We start from the raw sequence: 22,937 nt of genomic DNA, 5'->3' as shown, positions 1-22,937 counted from the left end.
TAGGTCTTAATATTCGATTTGGGAATTTTAAAGAAAGGTGCTTATCTAAATTTAACATTAGTATGTACAATGTTCCTTACCTTCCTGTACTAGCAGGCTTCTGTACATCAAATTTAGTGATTCTTCACTTATAGAGACTTTAATGCCAGTTTCTTCCTCCTCTTGAAAACAGAGCCAAAAAGACTGATCTAGGAATAAGTTCTCCATGCAATGGTCTATAAAACCTAGAAAAATAAATCCAATTTGAGATTTTTTTTTTTTTGCAGTATTACACAAGAAAATAACCTTTCACAAAGTCAGACATTCAGATAACTTCATTATTGCTTAAACAAAATAAACTAATTTTACTACCCAGTATTGGCAAAATTACATTGTCATATGCATTACAGCTACTTTTAATGCTTACCTGTCGCAGCCTATACCTAAAAGACAAACAACTTTTCTGTGTCTAATCCTGCTGAAAAAGCAGACTGCGTCCTCCCCTCGTGTGGGTTGCCCTTAGTTTAGCTATATTCGAAAGGTTTGCAGTTTGAGGTAATCACTAGCAAGCTTTGGGCAACAAGTGTTTAGCATCACTTAATAAGAGATGACCTGAAATAATCTCAAAAAATAACCTCTTCGTAAATTTCTGTTGCCTGATTTAGCTGTGCCAATTAATGCAGATACTGTGCCTGGTTATCAGATTCCTTGAATTTCTTTGAGATGGGGATGATGCTGCTTTCCAGAGTCATGTAAATCACAAGGAGTGATTGATCTTGGAAACTAGGTCTCCTTACATTAGGGCTTAGGGCTTTCAAAGCTACATGATGTTACAGGAAGACATAGAGTGGTATATCATAATCAGTATGGTATAGATAGAAGATTATTAGAGGGACAATATTAATACATTTGCAAATCCTGTGTTAAAAAAGCTATGATAAAGAGGAAAGGTGGGCAGATCAGTGATTAAGGTGCTACTCTGCTATTCAGAAGATGCTGAATCAATTCCCTATGAGCCATACCTAAGCCTCACCTAAGAAGAAACTTCATCTTCTTATGCTTTCTCTGCAAACTTGGATTGAAAGAGTATTTTTTTCTAGTTCTCTAAGGAGCATTTTAAAATACAATATAGGGAGTAAATAGCAAACATGAAATTAACAATTAAAACCATGTTTTCAATTGTTCTGATGGAAACAGGCAAATTCAACAGTAATGCACACAAACTCCATACACAAAAATATCAGGTGAACAAAATGGAGACAAAGATCTGAATCAAATGCTATTCCTCAGGAAAAACCTCTGAAATTATAGGATATCAAAACTGAAACTCAAATCAGTGGCATCATATTGCTACAGAAGCCGTGCTCAGATTTAGAAACAACACTGTAGCAGGCAAAGCATATGAAGCAATCTTTGTTTTACTTGATATTTCCTCTGAAGCATTACCAACTCTCCAGTTTGCTCACTACTATTCAGGAAATATGTGAAAGAGTCCAGTGGGAAGCATGATCAGAGATCTAGAAAATACACTCTGTAAAGAAGGATTACAGGAATTACGGTTGATTTTCCTAGTGAAAACAACACAGTGGATGTGCAGGTTAGATGTCTCCATGGTGCAAAGAAAGAGTTACCTTCACATGTCTACAGTGAGCAGAAAATGCCGTAAAAGCATTGAAGTTGCAGCACAGGTTAGACTTTAGGACAAACCCTGGATAGACTGCTTGGAAAGCAGATACAATCTGATTCTGGAGTATTTAACTTAGATAAAACATCTGCCAGGAACGACAGATGTTATCTATTCTGGGACAAAGGCAGGTTCTCCTGGAGGTTTGAGTGTCTCTCCCGCCCTAGTTCAGTAGTACCCAGTTCAAGAACATTACTTACTCCTGTTAGGAGTTAATAGAAAGAACCTCAAAATCCTGCTCAACATGTTCCCAGTCAATTAGAAATTGCATGCAGAGGAATAAAAAAAGCATATTGAACTGTTGTATGGTGAAACAGCTTTACCCAGTGAATGGTAGGTTAGAAACTTCCATATTTCTTCAAAAGTTTTAAACGTCACCACTATTAGATCTTGATCACTGTGAATAGATAGCAACCTGGCAGACAGCTCCTAAAAAACCAAAACAAATACAAACACCAAAACAACATTTTAATTACAACTGTACTACACATGAGCACTATTAATCACTAGGTAACACTTACATTAAAATGCTATGTATTAAGATAGATCAAAAATCATCCAGGGCTTTACCTGTATGAGATACCTGTTCTTTAACACTTACCTACTACATACAGTAAGACAAGTTTTAATCTCACTTTTTCTTACCAATTGTACCAGCAGTTCCAGTGAGGTTAATTTACACAAGTTAAGACTTCAGGACTGACCACACTGAGTGAGACTAAAGGCCTGTCTGGCTCAGATACATCTATAAATAGTGGCCAGTACTCTCTATTCAGAGTGTGAAAGCTGAGCAAGCATCTACTGGTACTTTCCAAGAAAGCCCTTCTAGCACAGAGCAATTTACAGCTTGGAACTGCCTTTGCCAGTGGGCATCAATATTTAACAGTGGAAAAGGTTTCTTTTGCTTGTTGGTTTGGGTTTGTTTTTTGGTTTTCTTGGGGTTTTTTTTGGTTTTGCCTTTTTTTTTTTTTTTTTTTTTTACTTAAAATTTCTGTAGGTTATTCAAGTTACTGTGAAGTTTTAGGATCCGTAACATTCTCATGTAGGTTAGCCACAGAGTTCTGTTCTCATTTGGGAGTGTGAGGCACCTTTAAACCTGCTCCATGGTAGCTTCAGTCTTGTTTGAGAGGAGACATTGATCAGTTATGCCCTAGTTGGGGCTTTTCCTATGGTTAAGATAATTAAATGTAGTGGACTATTATTTTGTGGGGGATGTTTTGTGGGTTTTTGGTTGGTTGAATTTTTTTTTTAAAGATCTTTTTCTCCTCATTTGTACTGGTTTATGTTGCTAGATAGAATAGAATTAAACTGTGCATTTAAGAAAGATGAGCTATGATTGTTGTAAATTATAATGACTGATTTCATGAGGAATTTCAGGAATGCTAAAAGGGAGAACTACATAAACCTTCAAATAAATGAAACAAATATACATTTTAATGGATTCTAACCAAAAAACTGCAACACATATTCTGGTTGCACTTCAATTAGTAGCTTAAACACAGGGTTGTCCAGTGATGCTGGTTACTGTGTTTAAGGGAAATACAAAGAACTGCAGCAATTTATGAGAAGTATCTGAAACAGTATGTCAGAGAATAAATCGGGTGTGAAGCTAACAGGTGTAATGCTACTGCATCATTTCCCAGTACTATACCCTTGCTCCCATCACATCAAAATCGAAAATGCATCTTAGAAGTATTTAAGGACTGATCAAGAAACTGATTATAATTTTGGAGGGGCGAAGAAGGGGAGGAATCATCATTCAAACATCTCCTGTAATCTGAGCAAGATGAAGCTATGTTTTATGTGTTATGTGATGATTTTAAAAGATCTCAATCATGTTTAACTTCCACATTTTCAGTTCACACAACAGGAACACATTAATAGAAATTCCTTTTTGAAAACAGAAGTCCAGTTTAAGCCTCTTCAACATGCATGCATCATCGCTGCTTTGATCTTCTGCATGCACCCTTCCACACTCGATTAAATATTAACGAGAGCCTGAAATCTATTAATAAATTGCCAGCACATGCTAAAATACCTCAGCTTCAAATGCTTTATGCGCTGCTGAATATCAAAACATTATTCTAAGGAAACTTGTCATTATAAGTCTTGCTTCCTTCAAAGTCTTTCTGCCAGTCTGTTTTTAATAAGGTCACAGATCTAGTCTATTTGTTTGCTGTTTTTTCTTCTCCTCCTGATCTCTTCTCCCTTTCTCCGCCTCCCCCTTAACGAAAGCCAGAGGAGAGCAGCAGGAGCACTGCCACAAAATCAGCAGGTTGGTAGTAGAGAGTTCACAACACATGAAAGGAAAATCTTGTAGAAATACACATTTCTTGTAGAAACGCATCCAAGACAGTCAAATTCATGACTAAAGATTTCAGGGTTTCACTTCCTAGTGAAGGAGTCTGGAACTCATGGCTCAGGCAAAAAAGGGACACCAAAGGTCAAATGGTATCATCCTGCTTTTTCATCAAGAAGGAAGAGGAGACTTTAAATTGTATATGTAATGCACCTCATTGGTTGTAGAGGATGAGTTTCCTATACACAAACAAAATAAAGATAGCAATAAAAATTGGCCAATGCTCTTATGCGCTATTTAAAGCTATGGCCAACTAGCCCTAGGAAGTCAAATATTTATGCTATTCTCCTTCAGACTTCCTCTTTGGTTAAGCAGCAGGCTTCCTAGGTAGCTTGCAGCCAAATGACTTCAAGTGGCTGGAAACTGAAATGAAGAGTCAATATGAGGCCAATTTAAAAATAAAATAAATCAGAAAACCATTATTTCACTTGATGTAAATCAAAGCAGAACATTTTTAATATAAAACCCTTCAATGTCTTATTTAGCTGGGTTTATTTTACATCTATTTAATGTTCAAGTCTTTTTCAATGGTTCAGTATTTCTAGTGTCTCTAGATAGTTTTGGGCCATGGGAAACTGGTCACCGAAATTCAAGCATAAAACATGTAGATGGAAACGGGAACCAGATATCTCTCAGGCTGTTTCAGTAGCGCAGGGTGTATTCCCTAAACAAATAGAACAATTCCCAAGCAATTGACTTACACTGAAAACCACCATCACCTCCCTGCTGTCATTTTCCAGAAGACGGAGCTGCCCTCTGAGCTGTCTTTGTAGACTGGGATCAGGACATCCGCTCTTTCGTCTTACCATCATTAACTTCAAGGAGATATCTGGAGAAGGATATCCATTTACAGCACTTACAGCTTTGAAGAGCCATAAATCCCTCAAAATTATACAATCCACATAAGAACTATTTATTTTTTTTTCAGCTTCAGAAACAGACTTACTGCTTGTTTCTTTTCCTTTTTATTATTCATTAGGGATAGTAGCCTAGCATGAAACAAGATTTTTTTCAGTTACATAATAAAGGACACAGCTACACGAAAGAAGGGCGATTTGAAAGTCTAAAAATTTTGGGAGACAACTGACACACTTGGGGATGGAGAAGAGAGAAGAGTTAAAAACCAAACAGATTGGTAACTTCTCAAATTAGACAGCTCTATGGACATCGAGAACATGCCCAGATTTCCATGTATACTGTGCATATTTTAAAACCCAAGGCAAACAGATGCTGGAATTGCAAAAATAACCTACCAAAAATATACAGATAATTCAGCACATTACAACTTTTTATGCTAATCTCAAATTCATGGTTATCCGACATGTCACCCCCACTACTTCAGAAGGCTTCTAGAAGTTGAACATTTTGAAAAGGTGTTTCTCAGCTCATCTGGTTGAGAAGTACCAGCAAAGACAAATGGTCTAACTAAAAGCTAACTTACATGATTTTCCTAGTACATCTGAAAGAAGCTAGAAACCTGTTCTCAGATCTTGACATCTGTTTATGACAATCTTTTACTACAGCTAAGGGTACAGTTCCAGCCAACTTCTCTCAGATAAAGAGGATCTTTAATAAAGCTGCTTTCATTCTGCATGTCTTAATTTAACTCAATAACAGTAAATCATATTCATGTTTTCTGATATCCAGATGGGCACATATAAGCCAGTAAGCCACTCAGGAAGAATTCCAATCGCAAGTGTGTAAATAGGTCATACTTCCAGCAATAAATAAGATTGTTAAACATCCTGAAATATTCCACATCCTATTACTTTCACAATTTAGTCAGGTAAAGTAGATATTTTTCACATGCTAGTCTAATATGCTGCATCTTAGTGTGTTTTCAGAGGACTCCTAAATATGTTCCCAGGAGTTTTACAATGACTTGTTCTTAAATTGCTCATTACTTTAAGCTCAAGAAGAGTTGATCAGAAATATAAGGCAGTGTTACTGGACTACAAAGCCTCTCTAAGTTGTGGTCATGTAGTCAGTTGGTAGTACTAAGAGTACAAACTAGAGTCTCTGAATTTTACTCAGATCACTGTTAGGTAGCAGTATTGTTGACCTTTTCATTTCATGTAAAGCCATAAAAAGATACTGGCACAAGTCTGTTACTTAAAGTAATTTTTTGTTTTACATAATCAAATTGATCCCAAGTTAAATTGTGTTTCTGCAGGTAAACATTTAAGTCTTACATAAAATTAATATTACTAAAGTAATTACATTGAATTAGAACAATTGAAATATGGCTGCTTCTTCCAAAAGTACTATTACTAATGTCTTATGGAAATTAAGCATGGTCTAAAACCCCATCACACCTGTAGTAATCTTCCTGTCTGCTTCTGTGAGCTCTGATCCGTACCACCAGTTAAGAACCAAAATCTTTAGAGTGAGACAAACAGGTACATAAGCACAAATAATTGAACTATGAATGACCATATGCTTGGGGAGATTGTCTGCTACTGATGTGATTTGTCAGGTCAAGCCAGAAAGCGGAGCACATCCCAGTGATGGTTTTTGATGGTTATTTCTCTTCCTCCACAAGGAAAGAAATGTGACTAGAGCCTCAATCCACAGAGGAGGCCATGAGGCCTCCGGAAGTGTTGGCTTCTGTATCTACTTACTGAAGAACTGCACTCAATTGCAACTTCATTGAAAATACAGCATTAACAAAAAAAGAGACTTCAAAAGGCCATAAACTTAAAAATGAGGCATTTGAAGAATTGAAACCTATATGTAAAGTTAGTGATAAACTTTATTTACTTTTCTTTTATTTTTCCTTGGCCATTACAATATAATCCTTAGATAGTTTCTGGCTTTTACAGCAGTTCTCTCTTTTTGTGAGAAATTCTCAACAAATCTTATGTAGAATTTAGATACTTCACAGCTCTTTGAAGTATGTTATAAAGTTTACAGGATTGAAGACTGCAAGTGTTGACACAGTTGTCTCAAAAAAAGAGTAAGCAATGAGAAGCATATTATTTATAAGCTACGGTGGAAAAAAAAAAAGCCTTACCAGTTGGAAAGGTCTCTGCTTGACTAGGAAGGATCCTTGAATTGACATTCATGCACTTTTCACGTTGAGAACACTCTATGATGATAAATGAAAGGAACAGATAAGTGCATTTTCTAAGTCCATATGAATCACACACACCCCAAAGAAAATACAAACCAACAAAAAGCCCAACCACAAAAACACCCCACACTTTCAAAGCTTTGATGCATTGGATAATTACTAAAAGAAAATAACTATATTTTTTCCCTTCCTGCTATATAATTCCCCAAAGCCACAAGAAATATCTGCAGATCATTTCTCTGCTACTGGGGAGGAAGCTAAATCTTGATTTCATCATTCTGATGTGAATCTTCAGGGACATGGAGAATTTGTGGAAAGATATCTTCTCAGGAAGCTGAAGTCTCATTTGGGAGAGAGCAAGGGTGAGACTTTGTTTTCTTTTCCCTTGCACCCATAATAAATACCCTCCATTGCCAATTTATATCACTGAAGCTTCAATGATTCGAGTGCCTTGTACCAATTTATACATTGAGAGAAATAATAATTCTCTGTTTGTCATAAGCTTAATACTTGGGTGGGGGTAATGTAAAAACAAGTGATTTGAAGTTTTAGAAAAAAAACATAAAATAGGTATATTTTATGTTAATAGCAATCTGCTTTATTTATTTTTTTTTCCAGCCCATATTTCTTTCAGTCCTTCTGGAAATTCTACATTTTCACACTGAAGAAACACCCACTCCAACCAATTCCATTTTCTAAAGGCTGCTTTGGAAAAAAAAAAAAAAACAACCAACAAATAACAAACCGTGAAGACAAGGCTTGATATTTCCAAGAAATGAGAAAATTGTCTGAGGCAATTTTCATGTATCCGAAGACATTTGCCTCTGCAGCTTTTAAGAAACTTAGAAACTATTGTATCCTACTACAAATCTTCTGCATCTTCCCTTGAGTGCATCTATTGATGTTACATGAACAAAGTCATGCAGATGACTAAGGATACACAGACACAATTCTCGTGTTTCAGAAAAAAGTGGCAAGCAGCAAAAACATCATCTTTAAGTCCAATTATTACCATATACTAGAATTAGAAACCAAGTTCCCAAGCACTTTGGTATTGGATGGATTTTGGTTGGGTGTTTGACAGGGTTTGGGTTTTTTTGTTTGATTTCTTAATTTACTTAGACTCTGATATTTGTTTTAAAACAGAAATTTGATAGTAAGCTCACTGCAGTGTAGGCTGTGTTTGAGAAACATCATAAGTTTGTTCCCCATAGCTTCTGAGACTGTACATAGTTCTACTTTTCGTTTTAGTCGAAATTCCAAAGAACAATTGTCAAAACTTAAACAACATGTTATCAATCACTTTGACCATCATTTCACAGTTGATAAGGACAATTAAGTAGCATGTTTTTGCTATGTGACCTTGACATTGCTATTATTACCAGATACGGACTTTCCCTGAAAGGTATTTATCAAGACAAATAACCAGCAGGTAATATTTTATTTAAAACTAAACCTACTTTTATTACTTTTAGAGGAAAGCAAAAAACCATGAGCAAGCATTTTATTACTTATGGGAGTTTGTTTAAAAATAGATTACTATTAAATATGAGCAAAAGCATGAGTTACTATAAATACATTTTAAACGTTGAGACTGTTTTGAGTGCTTCAATTAGATTCAAAGACTTAACATGAACTCCGTGCACCATTCCTAATTGTTGAATGACTTGCACACTTCTTGGCAAGCTAAAGAGAAACTCTATACTGCCGTGGGATGCTGGTACCTGGTATACTTTGATGTCAGCAGAGTTGAGTTATAAACAGAAAGACATTGTTTAAGCTATAGGGCATATAATTTAGAATAAAATTTACAAGAAATCTGCAGAGGGACTTTTTACAAGGGCATGTAGTGACAGGAAAAGGGGCAATGGCTTTAAACTGAAAGAGGGGAGATTTAGATTAGACATTAGGAAGAAGTTCTTCACTATGAAGGTAGTGAGACACTGGAAGAGGTTGCCCCAAAAAGTTATGGATGCTCCATCCCTGGCAGTGTTCAAGGCCAGGTTGGATGGGGCTTTGAGCAACTTGGTCTAGTGGAAGGTGTCCCTGCCCATGACAGGGGGCTGGAACCAATGAGCTTTAAGGCCCTTTCCCACACAAACTAGTCTAAGATTCTATGATCTTCAGATGAAGGGGGGAAAAATAAAATTCCTAAGAATTTCACTGAACTAGATTCATACAGTCTAACTCAACTTTGCTTCTGAATCTTAAAGATAATAGCAAAAAAAGTACTAGAAATAGAGCTTATATCAGTGTTCTGGCTCTTGAGTTCTGCTAATTTTCATCTTATCCTAAGAGATAACCCATTTGTTTGCCCAAAGCCTGTACTCAACTGGGTCATTTAATAGTCCAATCTATGCAGCATTGCGATGGAGGAAATACAGCTGTTTGCTTTGGTGATTTAACAGTTGTAGGTGCATTTAAAAAGCAAAATTCTTAGCTGAAAAACACATGACAGTTTTCTGCTTGCATACAGTGAGCAATATTTAAAGAACACGGGAATCTATACACAAAGAAATGTAAAGAGCAGAGTGACCAGAATATATTGGTTGAGGTCTTACCCATTTGTTCTTGCAATGAGTCCATCCTGACTCCATCCCTGACAGGGCTGATGGCATCACTGGCCTCCGCATGTTTCCAGTCAGACCCACACCTTCCCTGCTTCAGATCTTTCACCTCCAAGTTCCCGTCTTGCTTTCCCTCTAGACCAGGGATAACGGCATTAGTGCTGAGCATGGATGTGCTGCCTACTGCTGCTGAACTCTCCATAATTTTCAGTTCCTCACAGTGATGCAGTTAACATTACCAACAATCTAAGGGGAAAAATATAGATAATATATTTTTAAAAAAATCAGAATACATGCACATATTCAAGAGCTGTCCTCTCCTGCAGGAGTTATTTTTAGTTGTAATATACATGAAGTATTTGCTTTGTAAGTCTTTCAGAGGAATTATAACACCCAAATTCATCCTAGAATAAGCTTCTGCAGTCAGGTGGCATCATGTTTTCAGCAACAAAGCAATAGATTTGACTAACACCACAGTCCAAGGCCCGAAGTGTACTTGTGCTGACTGCTAATTATTCATCTTTGGCCAGCTTTTATGCAGAGCCTCCAAGGAATGGCGTAATTCACATTAACAGAGGCAATGCAGGGGAAAAACATAATTTTCTAAGGGTGACAAGAATGGATGGGTACTGTGTTCCTAATTCAAACAAGCAGGAAGGTTTTTATAAAACCAGCTGAAGAATGAACTCTCTGCAGGAACCCACAGTGCAGGAAGACTGGCATACATGAATCCAAAGATTTCTTTGCAGTAAAGCAAAAGAGTGATCCACTGAAGCTAGAGGCAGAGTCTGGCAGCAAGACTGTTACTGGCATGAACATCAGGAAAAAGGAATAGAAATGGAAGTAGGGCGCAAGTAATCACAAGCTTCACTGCCCCCTCTACAGTCACTGACACGAGACATCCTGCAATCCCATTTTTTGGGCATAAACTACTTCAGCATCAGGATCTGTGCAGCCAGACAAGACCAATGCATCTGGAAAGGATGTGACTCATGTAGCCAGCACATGCCCCACTGCTATTTAGACTCTTCCTCAGTGGGCTCTCACATGCCTCTTTAATTGATTTCCTAAAGCCACTGGATAGATTGTTTTAGTTCTGTCACTTGGACTTAATCCAAATTCCTCTGTGCTTACTCCAGCCGCACTCGTTAATGAGTTACATTATGAGTATACAAACTTGTAGTCTTTGTGACATTTCCTCTCTTGCTTTCTTTACAGCAGAAATTGGTTAACACTGAAGTTTTTGATGGAAGATTACTTCTGCTCTACCAAAACCTCAGACTAGAGTTTGGTCACCTAGAAACCCCTTACAATCTGCCTTCAGATGGTTCAAGAAATTTCACCCTCCTCTGCTGACCATGCGACGAGGTATACCAAAGCACAGTGTTCTGGCTTGGTTCTTCACATAAATGCCTCCCAACACTTCTTGCCCTCCAAGCTTCATGTCATAGATCCCTAAATCCGAGCAAACTGAGTGCCAGTGTGAACAGGACAACAGCTCCTGGTTGTCTGCCATGGCAAACAACCCAGGATAAGACACTGATCTATCTGTCTGTAGAACTTTTGTACTGGTTTGCAGTCATTGAAACCTTTAGCCCATGGAGCACTTGAATAAAGGCTAAGCTAAATATAGACAGAAGCATGTTGTGCAATTATAGAAAAATTAATGAGGTATACTTCCTGCTGGTATGACCAACTCAGAGAATTAAACCATAATCATATCTACCACAAGCACGTAAGTTAACAAAGTATGAAGAAATCTAGGCTGGATGTTGTTTTAATGATTTTGTTGACCCATTTTGCCATTTATTCAAACGTGACTATTAGAGTGGTGAGGCTGATTGTGAAAGGATTCTTTGCAGTGTAGCATCACAGTTTTCTATATAAAGGTATGAGTATAAATTCATATATACACCTATGAAATACAGAGAGTAACTAACTCAAACACAAGTAATTTTGATGTCTTTTCTCTGAAATCTTGTAATTTCACTAACATATTTAATTAACATTGTAGTTCTGACTTCTTATCTCAAGTTTCTCTTGCTAACTTCCCTGAGAAACTGCCTATCAGACTTGATGACCTAGTTAGAAATGATTAAAAATACAGGCCTACCACAGAACAAACTCACTTTGCTAGGGATATGCCTTTCCATTTATATAGCTGAATTTTTCCTTAAAATAGTGATAGTAGCAAAGACCATTATTTTCAGTGCTGTACCAGGATTATATGTAATGCACTGTAATTTTCATACTTAAGAACTAAACGCATTTCTACATATATTTTGCAAATACTGATAACTCCTGGTCATGAAAATGTACATATTGTGATATTAAGGATAATTTAATTCCAAATGTGGTAGTTTAAATTACGTTGTTCTATGAACCCACAGCCAGTTCTTATTATTAGATTAGAAATATCCTTAATCCCAGAAGTGAAGTTCAGTGTTCAGAATATTAATTTTCTCCATCACCTTCTATCTACAAACAAAAATATAATTCTGAGCAAAATTTAGGAGAACAAATATACTGTGGCTTGGACTCTTAGAATTCAGTTGAGTTCGAGGAGAGAAAGCTTCCACGTCCTCTGCATCAGTGCATACTGGTAAATGTAACATATACACAGGGCTGTGAATGAACCTATAAAGCTTGGTGCCGCAAGAGCAAGTAGGGCATCTGAACAAATCAAAATGGATATGATCTGTTTAAGAAGATTCAGTTATAGTATCCCAGAGCCTAAGCCAAGAAAAAAAAAACCATCAGAATAAGTGAAAGAAAAGCAAAACTGGTATGTTCTTATCAATATTTTCTCTTGGCTCTTCCAAGATACACAGGATGAAAATTAAGACCTCAAACATTTTTAAGTCATGCTCTCCTCTACAGATTCCTATCTTTAATGTTTGCCTTAACTATCAAATGTCAACCCGTGTGGCTCTGTATAAGCTCAGAGAACAAGACAGTAAACTTTCCTGTAGCTAGGCACATAGTCTACCTAGGTGCTTTTGAATATTTACTTAGCATCTAAATGTATCTTAAGGGGTACAAATTGGGTACCAAGTGACAAAGATTTCATAGAGTTTTGCATCACATCACCATCCTTTTACTGTTCATCTTTGACTGTCATAAAGTACCCCAAGGAGCAAAATCATAATATACAAGCAATGCTGTGGTATGATCACCATATTTATTATGCTGATGCTTTCTCGTCTATTATTTAACTGTTCCAGTACAAACTAAAACAGATTCATAGGCACAAAACCAGAGAAAAACATTTATCCACTATAAAACAGATTTAGAGATTATTAAACTTCAAGTGCTTTAGTCACTGTCATCATTAGAGAGTTTTCATAAACCTGTAAAGCGAATTTACCATTATACTTACTAGCAACTGGCCATTTGTTAATAGGAAGAAATACAACATGAAGAAATGGATTAAAGGGCTAACACTCACCTTGAGAAGTAAGTTTGTCTTCTGTAAATGTACACTGTAAGAACTAGTTATGTGCACTGACAAAGCACTGTGTTTAGTATTTAGACAAATGATTTTATCTCATGGTCCTTGAGGTCTGACTAAGAAAACTTTATTTGGTGCATGATGTTGATCTTTCCATTTTCTAAACCAGGAACCAACCTCTATTGAAAAGCCATGCAGGAAAGCGCTGGCACTCTACATTGACTGGGCAGGGGGAGCCTGGCAGTCTAAGACAGGAACTCAAAGTGGGGATACAGAGCAAGAAAGGAGAGGCAGATGCTGGACAGCTCAACAACTGCTACAGGAGTGCTACTGCATTCACTGTGTTCATCCTTCCCCATGGCCTGAACTCCCTGGACAGGCTGCACTGCACAGAGCTATTGGTATCACCTCTCCAGGCTTGCAAGGCTCAGCAGGTAACTCCACCTTCCCCTTGCCTTCTCACAGAGCACAGCAAGCTGGAAAGATCTGTATTCCACAGCTGTCGAACATGAGGTGGAAATAAGACACTTCTTTCCTGCTGGAAGTTAAATAGGACAACTATGTTATCATGCTTTTCCCTCTGTGGCTACTTCCTTTTCACCAAGTGCTTCTATCTCTGTTTTCAAAATACAGCTGACCAGAAGAAAAAACATACAGCTTAACATTTTCCATTTCCCTAACTATAGAGGTTGAAGTTACTTTCTACCACCCACCCCACCCCTGCCTATTGTTGCTTTCCACCCCCCTGCCTTTTGTTGTTGTTGTTTTAGAAATAGATTCGGATGACAGGAATGCTTTCTTTCCCACCAACTCCTTTCCACTTTAAAAGGGGTTGAAGAAAATTATTAACATCTACTGAACAGGTTCTGTCTCTCTCTTTAAAGGTGTATATAAAAATACCTGAACTAGTTGTCTAAAACCTGCATGCAATACAATAGTTCTCTCACTCATCTTCCCTCTAGAAGGCCCAGGACAATGACTAGCTTCACGTTACCAGTGATAATACAGTTATTCTAGCTTTACAGAGATGGAAATCAAGACAAAGATTATTTGTGGTCATACAGGAGTGCTATAGAAGTGCTGGACAAACAGAATCCAGAGGTGAATATAAACTTGAATTAATTTATCCCATTCATATTCAAAACCTGGATGGTGAAAGGTTACTGTCATTGCTCCTCTCTGCATCATTTCCTATCTCATGCAAAGAAAATTACCACTAGCTACAGTTTGTTTCTTCCCTCACCTCAGCCCTTGATGGAGCAGGGCAATACTTCTAAATGTAAAGAATCTTCCAGCCACTGCTGCTGTACCCAAGTCAACATGTCTCTGGTGGCCCACAAATTCTTACACGTCTTATGTAGTGCACTGTTTTCCTCCAGGGCTCCAAACCAGGGAAGACAGCTACTGAAGCCTGCATTGCCTAATTTAAAGGACATTTGACTGCATGCACGCTCTTGATCTTCTGCTTTATCTCATAGAATCATAGAATAGTTAGGGTTGGAAAGGACCTTAAGATCATCTAGTTCCAGCTCGCCTGCCATAGGCATGGACATCAGGACATCTCCTGCACATCCCACATGTCATACAATAGCATAGTCTTGCAACTATGCTGCCATAAACTGATCTAGGTCATTTTACTAAACTGGTGCTTGAGTAGTTATTTTATTACTCCTTCTCACCAATTTCAACTCACATTTTTTTTTTCATGTCTCGTGTATTAGGCTACAAATGTATTACAGCCAAGATTATAAGCTTTGCCCTCAGAGAAAGTAAATCACAGCCTGACCGTCTATGAAATTCAGTCACAGGCATGAATTAAAAGAATTCCATACTATGTACTGTATATGCAGCACTGAACACTTTTTCCTGCAGTGCTGCTATGTATTACATAAAGGTAAAGCAAATCTGTGATCAGGGTAAACAGCCTTAGGAATGTGAGTACTCTCCAAAAGGGAAGACTGACTCCTTTATCACTGAAGTAACTTTAGGTTAGTTAGCAATTCTTAGTAAACTGTGTTGCAAGCAGTATCAATCTTCACAGTCAGGCTACAAACAAAAAAAGCCCTAGCAAACTGCAAAGACACAATAGATTCCTTTAAAAGTTTTATCATTCTCTTACAATTAATTTTATTCATCTCATAGCATACTTTCTGCTCACAATCCAGCTGTGAAAGCACCATAAGCCCAAAATTTCCAAGTTTAGATATGGAAAATCATAGGCTAAAACCCACAGTTTCACAGCTGATTAAAAATAAGCATAATCTCTAGAGGTGCTCTGAAAAAAAAAAAAAATCATATCACTCTTAGAAAGCTATAAAAGGCATCTGTGAATCTTGATACTTCATTTTTAGTGCTAGATTTGACAGAGTTTGGCCTGTGGCAGCTAGTGCAGAGGAATAAAGTAGAAGGAATGTTTTTGTTACTGAACAGCTTTTCAGCCTCACGCAACACTACCTAGAAGAGGGAACACATAGCAGAATAGGAATTTACAGCAGGTTCTTGTAACCATGACAGATCACATTTACATATATTTTCCAGTCATTTCATTACAGACACACTGAAGTATTGACCACTACTGAAATTACTCCTGGTTAACTGGCTGCAATTCTAACATGTTAACAATAAACCTAGTCAAATATCAGACCACAGGTACCTAAAATAGAGTGAAAGACAGGCATGCAGATACAGAGCACAGGACTTCTCCTACCTTTTCCAAGTCTGATTCACTATAACATGCTGGTAAACAGCACAGAGATCGGTGTCTTCCTCAGCTCTGCTCACAACTGACTCCAGCACAGCTCTTCCTGTTTGACCTTCTTATCTTTCCTGTTGATTGCACAGCCTGGCTTGGACGTGGCAAGTACAAAAAGTTGTCTATTAACCACCACTGTTAATTCAAAAACTTCAGGTATTTTTAAAAAGAAGCATTCATGAGCATGGAGTTGAGCTACTAAAGTTCATTATGCAAAGCAGAAACAGATTGAGTGTGCTGAAAGGTTTGTTCACACACTCCTGCTTTTCAAAGCAATAATTCATGTTGGCATTTTGCATTAGTGGTTAAAAGGCTTCATGGGACACATCCAGGCCATTGTGTTAAGCAAGCATTGTTCAGACAAAGTAACAAATAGTCCTTCAGATGGAGTACCAGGCTTTATCTCCCCTCTGCTTTTGATCACAGAATTAGGTTTCTTGCCATCATTCCAGCTACAAAAAGCTGTTTGACTTGCTTCTTTGATGAAGACCTGTTTGACAGCAAATTCACACTGATACACTCAGGTTTATATTGCAGAAGTGTAGAGTTCTGCAGACCTATCATGCACTATGCAGCATTAAATATCAGTTTTGGGAGTTCAGAAGGTCCGTTGTGGAGTATATGTAAAGCATATCTTCTGTATCAGAAGAAATTATCGCTAATCCAGATGCCATACCCTAAATGACCCACAAAGGCAAGGACAAGAGAAACTGAAAATAACCCACCCTATTTCAAATTTGCTTGCTTTTTGTCCTCCACACCATGCGATGTTTCCATATTCTCTTCTCCCTAACATAATGTAATGTTCACATAAAGCTAGTCACTGTTAAGATACTCTTATAGGTGCGCCCTGAGTATCCCACACACCATTGGTGTGGGCTGCATTGTAACAGGCACTACATGAGAACAGAACACATTGTCCACTCCAAAATATGTTATCTCAGACATCTCTAGTCAGCAGCATCACAGTGTTTGAGGTATCAGGCCATTGACCACACGTGGTGGGTGTGTTGGCAAGGGATGTTGTCCTGAGACACATCAGAGAGAACCTGTGGGACCAGGCAGCACCTGGAGAATGTGATTTGAGGTGATGGGTTGTCCCATGCAGCACTGCTGCCCTCCTAGAGCTCTTGCCAGGGGGAATAGAAAAAACCCCTGACCTTTGAGATGCCTTAGAGACCCTAGTTATGACCCCTACTAACCTGCCTCAAGGAACATGCACTTAAAAGTTAGCTTTAGACTTTGTAAACTAGGTATTAATAATTACAAGTCATGCTGTCATTTACCTTGCGTCATCCTGTCACACCATGTTAGTATGAATTATAAATGCTACTTCACACTGATTGACCAATCTGTTCCTGCAGTATGCTTGGGAACTCTCCATCTTTCCAGAAATTATGAAATTGGAAGGTATTCAAATAATTGTATAAATCACAACTAACCAATCATCCCACAGGGCTCTCCTCCCACTGGGATTAATATGATATTGCACTATAGTGCAGTACACAAAGCATGTCACTTCAGGTTTAATGTAGTAGCTATGCCAACAGCATGAAATACCATATTTCTGTCACCATTTTACTGACTGATTTTCTATGAGTTTCAAGACTGCTTAAATCTTTTAATCACATTTTATTTGTATATTTAAGGATAATCTTTGGTTATATTTTATAACCTCAGTTCTTCACTGGTATTACTATCCCCTCTTATGTATACTCAAGGTATAACAACCTTTGTTGCAAAACAACCAAAATCATCTAACTCTGTATTTTTCCTAATGAATGCCAATCTTCCATCCTCTATTTTTACGGCCCAAATATTGGGGCCACCAATTAGTGTGTCCCAAAAATCTAAAAAAACCCCACAAATGACCAATTTTTACTATAGAGAAGTTAAGTTAGGGGAAGTGCAACTCACTTGAGGAAACTAATAACAAAATAGCAACAACTGAACTCCAGGCTCCCAGCTCCCTTTCAATACCTGCTTAGAATCATACTACAGTTTCGGTCAGAAGGGACTTTCAAAGCTCATCTAGTCCAGCCCTTCCCGCAGTGATCAGGGACTCTTCAACTACATCAGGAATCCTCAGCTTCCTCTGTGATTTTACACCAAAGCACATTTAATCATGCCATTCAAGGTATTTCAATTCTTGGGGGCATATATTGATATATGGTTTAAGTGGAAACAAGGAAAACAATCGTTTCAGCTTCAGGGTAATGACATCAAATGCTGGTCCTGGACTTCTCAGTGTTTTAATGAAATATTACCAACCTGCATTACAGAAACTGAAGATGTGAACAGCTGCTCTCATGACATAACTCCAGAGACCAATATATTGTAGCAAACAGGAAAAACACAAAAGTAGCACAGCGTGGTTTCCATATTGGTAATCTCATCCCTTATACTACATTTTATTCACTAGAAATTGTGCTACCTGTTCAGGTTTCCTTATACAGAAGGATAGGCTTGAGAATAAGTCACCTTTAACTATTAAAGTTTCATGAAGACTCAATGGCCTTCCTTATGTTGGGCTGTCCCTGATCTTTTCAGGATTATTAAAAGAAGCTGACAAAAGGCAGAGGACATTGCATGTCGAAACAAGACATTTCCTGTAATTGTCACTCTCTGGCATTGCTTTCATCATCCTGTTTGTGTGCCTTCTGCAGCTGCATGCTTGTCTGACTGCTTTTTGCTACAGCAGCTTGGTTTAGGAAAAACAACAGATTTTAATATTAAGGCCAATTATACCTTCCAGTATAGCTATTATTCCATCACAGCTGGGTGCATACCTACGAAGGAGTAGTCTATTGCCAAAGGGACTGAATTCAACACATGAGCAGAGTGAAATGTAATTTGTTTAACTGATAACTAATAGCAAATACCAGATTTAGGCAAAAAAGGATCTTCTTACCTGCTTTACTAAATCCCTATCTGATCTCTTTCATCTCAAGTCAGTGTTACAAAGCTCATTTCCCCTTGCTGAACCCTATCATTAAGGAACCTCTTTGTTTCACAGTTTGCTGAAATTAACATTCTTCACTATTTACAGCTGGCATGACAAGTTTGAAATCACACAAGATACTGTTTTCTTGGCTAAATTAGCCTCAATCAATTCTTATTTTATCTAGTCAGTGATTGAGGTATTTTCACTTAAAAAGAAATGTAACTTGACACAATCTGTACTGCAAAGTTCACAAAGAATTGTCACTGGAGCCCCTAGATGTGAAATCTCTCCAGCCTGAAGTGTGAACTCACAGTGGCAACCTTTTACTTAGCAAGATTACTGAAATAACTATATTGATTTTAGCAGGATTAGCAGCATACACGGATATTAGTTGTGTTATGTTCACACGAAAGCTACACAAAAATTCCACAGAAATAGGTTTAGCCATATGTTTCCTTTTGATTAGCATGTTATCTCTCTGCAGTAACTACATAGAGAATTAACTAAAGAGTTAAAGTGTTTTTTTCATGGAGTCCTGTCATCTTTTATCTGCCTGTTTGGAACTCAGATAGTCTTACTTCCCCCAGGTCCTGAAAAACACACTACCAGCTCCATAGTCTGCTTCAGAAAGGAAAAACAGAAAACATGAAAAGAAAAATATACTGCCATCCATCTGTACGGAAATGCTGTCGCCTTGTAGTCTGCAGGAAAATGCTGAGTCAAAACATCCAGCTGTTACACCCTTAAACAGTTCCTAAGCTATTTATCCCACTCACTAAGTTTACTTACATTTACCAAATGTTATTAATAGATGGTACTGAGCTTGTTATTCCTCAGCACAAGCAATAACATGATACACACCTGACACAGCTTCCTCCTAAGGTTAGCTGCTCCTGAGAGCCACTATTACTCATTTGAGGACATTTTTAGCCATCAATAAAAAGCCAACATGGTCCTACTAAGGAAACAATTTGGGCTTATATCCAAATCACAGCAAGCAAGAAAGTTGTGATCAGATTCCCTGCTTGGTCTCAGCCATGATATGGACCATAGGCCTCCATGTATCAGAGAAAGAGAAACCTTTTAAAATAACTTCATCAGCTGAGAATAAATATTGTCACTTACCACTTGGAAGACTAATTGTTTCCTTGCTTTACTCTCTAGGTCACCAGGATTTATTTTCTGCCATATAGAAATAACAACCTCCTCAGATTAGGCACAGACTTCCAAGCTGTACATAGCACAGAAAGCTTTTACTTCTCAATCACCCAAAGCCAAAAGCGTTTAGACAGTTTGTATTCACAGGCTTCAATACAGGGAATGAGCTTTCTCTGTTTTTGTTTTCATTTCTAAAGCAAATTTAAATTTCTTTTACCTTATTTACCAGGATTAACAAACCACTTGGTAAATAAGGCCTCTAAAACATCTAACCAAGCCTTCAGAATTGAGGTAACACATTGACATGGAAACAATAATTCTGTTGTTCTTCAAACCTCCAACTATTAAAAGGAAAACAGATGCCTACATGAAACTCAACTGACACTTACCCCCCCTAGAACACCAACTAAAAGAAAAAGATAATTACATATTTCTTATCCTCAACAAGATAAAATCCCACCTTTCATAGCATTACAGGTTGTTTAAACTAAAAAAATTGGGAAGGGAGAGGGGAGACTTCCTTTTATAACCAGGTGAATTGATTTATCATTAAAGGTTAACTTTTTGCAGCTGCTTGAAATTTGCAGATAGAAGTAAGAGTTTATCTTGAAGGAAAGCTTCTTATAGGTAGCCAGGAAGTACATAATGATAATATATATAAATTATATATTTTGTTGCTCAAATGAATTTGATCTCTCTTTTCCTTTGAAGAATTCTTTTTCATGTTAGGCATTCAGAAAATGGCACTAATCAAGATTGTTTCCCAAATGAGATTTCTCACTTAGGTTGTCATAGTTTTTCTGCTAGCTTTTAAAACAGAGAAAACTATGTCAGTGTAGCTGAAGCAGTTTATTGTAAGGAGTAGAGCAGAAAGCCATGGCTGCTTGGTTTTAAAAAAGAACGGGGAGGAGCAGCAGCAGTGAATATTTAGATCTGCTCCAATTCTTTCTCCCTTTTAAGGATTTGCATAAATGTATGCTATTTGAAATGCATTTTTATATTTCTGTACACATATTCACACTCCTCTTTTTTTACTAGGGTGCTAAAGCACTTCTGGGATGGATAAAAAGACTTCTAACAGAGAAGCACTTACAGTCCTTTGCTGTGCACTGAAACACTTAATTTGCAGTACAGAAATTTCACCCATCTGCTTGGTGATTCTGCTTAGTGCTAGAAAATGCGGGGTGAGGGAACTTTATTTATGGGAGCTTGAATATACATGTAATGCAGATATCTCTTGAGCTAGTTTTGGTATTGAGGAAGTAAACTTTGACTTACATAGGCATCCAAAGTGGAGGAAAGTTACTTCAATAGCATAGATATTAGCACCATATCCCAGTACTTAAAGGGTGGCTACAAAGAAGGTGGAGACTCCCTTTTTATAAGGAGTCACCTGGAAAAGATGGGAGGAGAAGTCTGTTCCAGTTACTGCTTGGGAGATTCCAGTTGGACACTACAGAAGAATTTTCACAATGAGACAATCAGCCATTGGGATAATTCCCCGCAGGGAAATGGTGGGTTCCCCGATGTTGAACACTTTTGTGATTTGGCTGGACAGCATGGACATCTAGTGTAGGTCTTGCTCTACCTGGAAAGATTAGACCAGATGATGCTTGAAGTCCCTTCCAACCTGGTGTTCTATGATTCTGTGATTAAATATGGATTCAGTAGAAGTGAAGGCTTGCTTTTTCCTCTTCTGATGCTCTGTGGAAGAACGTACCTGAAGGAATAGCTGGAGGGCCCAAAATGATGATAGCCACTAGGCTAGAAACAATTTTAGAACTGTGATGTATCACCTTCTAATCTCTGTGCCATTCAGGAGGTGTAACACAGTTTAGTGTCAGTGGCTTCTGTGTAAAACAGAATGAAATGTTGGTGGTATGCATGCCATATGAGGAGTGAAAACTTTGATCAAGGTAGCCGAAAATACTATCTTCTTGTAGTTTTGGATTAACATCTCCAGGCACCTAAATGTCTACAGTATCAAAAGACTTATATTGACGATTTTGAGGTCAAAAATAACTGTGAAATTCTGCATCAGTATAAAACCAGCAAAGTAATTGGGATTCTTCCAAATTACTGCTGCCCTCTAGCTGAGACCTGAAGAAGGGCTCACGTGTGCAAAATGGAGTCCATTTTTTGCAGCTTTATCTGTAGAGCTATCTTGCAACTTCTAGTAACACCTTTCCTCTCATACCTATCCTTTTAGACCACTTGGCCACACACATCACAAATGGAAAGATAGAAAAAATATAAAAAAATATAAAGGTATAACAGATACAAAAAGATGATAATAAACATAACAAGCACAACACTTTCTGCTTCTGAAATATCCAGCATTGGTATGCTTGGGGCAGAATTTCTTAGAAGAAGAAAATCTATAAAAGGCATAGTGCGATCAATAATCTTGAGAAATATGAAGAGAGATTTTCTATTTAATAGAAAAGATCTGAGGCGCAGCGGAGCTTTTCTCAATATGGATCTGAAACTAATCTAAGCTGTAGATGCTTCCAGTCTGAATTTTGGCCTTGGAACCATTTTACAATCCCATTTATGGATTTTTGATGAAATGAAATGTACTTTCATTTACCATCACAGACAATAGTGATGTTAAGATGTGAATGTATGGGGGCATTCTATTAAAAGATTTGTAATACATTTAAGGGCATGTAGCTAAAGCCCTATAATAAGTATTAGTTCAATTAAATGCACAATATGTGCCATGTCCATTCCTTATATACAGTGACATTTTCTCCACTTTTCCTATGTTTGAAAGAAAAAAGCCCATTATGTTTGCACTCCTTCTTATTTTCTAATTAACATCTGTGTGTGTTATCCAGAAACCTCACCCAAAACCTTGAAGTTATCTTTTAGGTAGGCTTGGCCCAGGCCATTACATACAGACCAGGTCCTTCACTTTGTATCAAGCTTGGAAAGCAAAACTGATAGTACAAGACAGGTTTAACGCGG

General features: G+C 37.6%; 1 protein-coding gene across 6 annotated transcripts in view; it reads right to left on the bottom strand.

The window, feature by feature from the left end:
• Nucleotides 1–20,444, bottom strand: part of SH3TC1 (SH3 domain and tetratricopeptide repeats 1) — a 38,976-nt gene extending 18,532 nt beyond the window's left edge. The window contains exons 1-8 of one of the 6 annotated variants that reach the window (XM_065660003.1): nt 19,935–20,141; nt 16,591–16,654; nt 15,821–15,955; nt 9,657–9,908; nt 7,036–7,110; nt 4,724–4,851; nt 1,987–2,092; nt 81–224 (exon numbers count right to left, since the gene is read on the bottom strand). In XM_065660003.1, the coding sequence (XP_065516075.1) occupies nt 81–224; nt 1,987–2,092; nt 4,724–4,851; nt 7,036–7,110; nt 9,657–9,864 (661 nt within the window). In that variant the 5' untranslated portion in view covers nt 9,865–9,908; nt 15,821–15,955; nt 16,591–16,654; nt 19,935–20,141. Of the gene's footprint in view, nt 1–80; nt 225–1,986; nt 2,093–4,723; nt 4,852–7,035; nt 7,111–9,656; nt 9,909–15,820; nt 15,960–16,590; nt 16,655–19,934; nt 20,142–20,427 lie in introns of those variants that run through there. The other 5 variants (XM_065659985.1, XM_065659993.1, XM_065660019.1 and 2 more) reach the window with 5 other exon arrangements.
• Nucleotides 20,445–22,937: the final 2,493 nt, after the last annotated feature.

Source organism: Lathamus discolor, chromosome 1 (assembly GCF_037157495.1).
Source record: "Lathamus discolor isolate bLatDis1 chromosome 1, bLatDis1.hap1, whole genome shotgun sequence".
In the NCBI taxonomy this organism is placed as follows: domain Eukaryota; kingdom Metazoa; phylum Chordata; class Aves; order Psittaciformes; family Psittacidae; genus Lathamus; species Lathamus discolor.
Note: the sequence above shows the minus strand (reverse complement) of the source record. Positions and strands in the feature narration are given on the sequence as shown.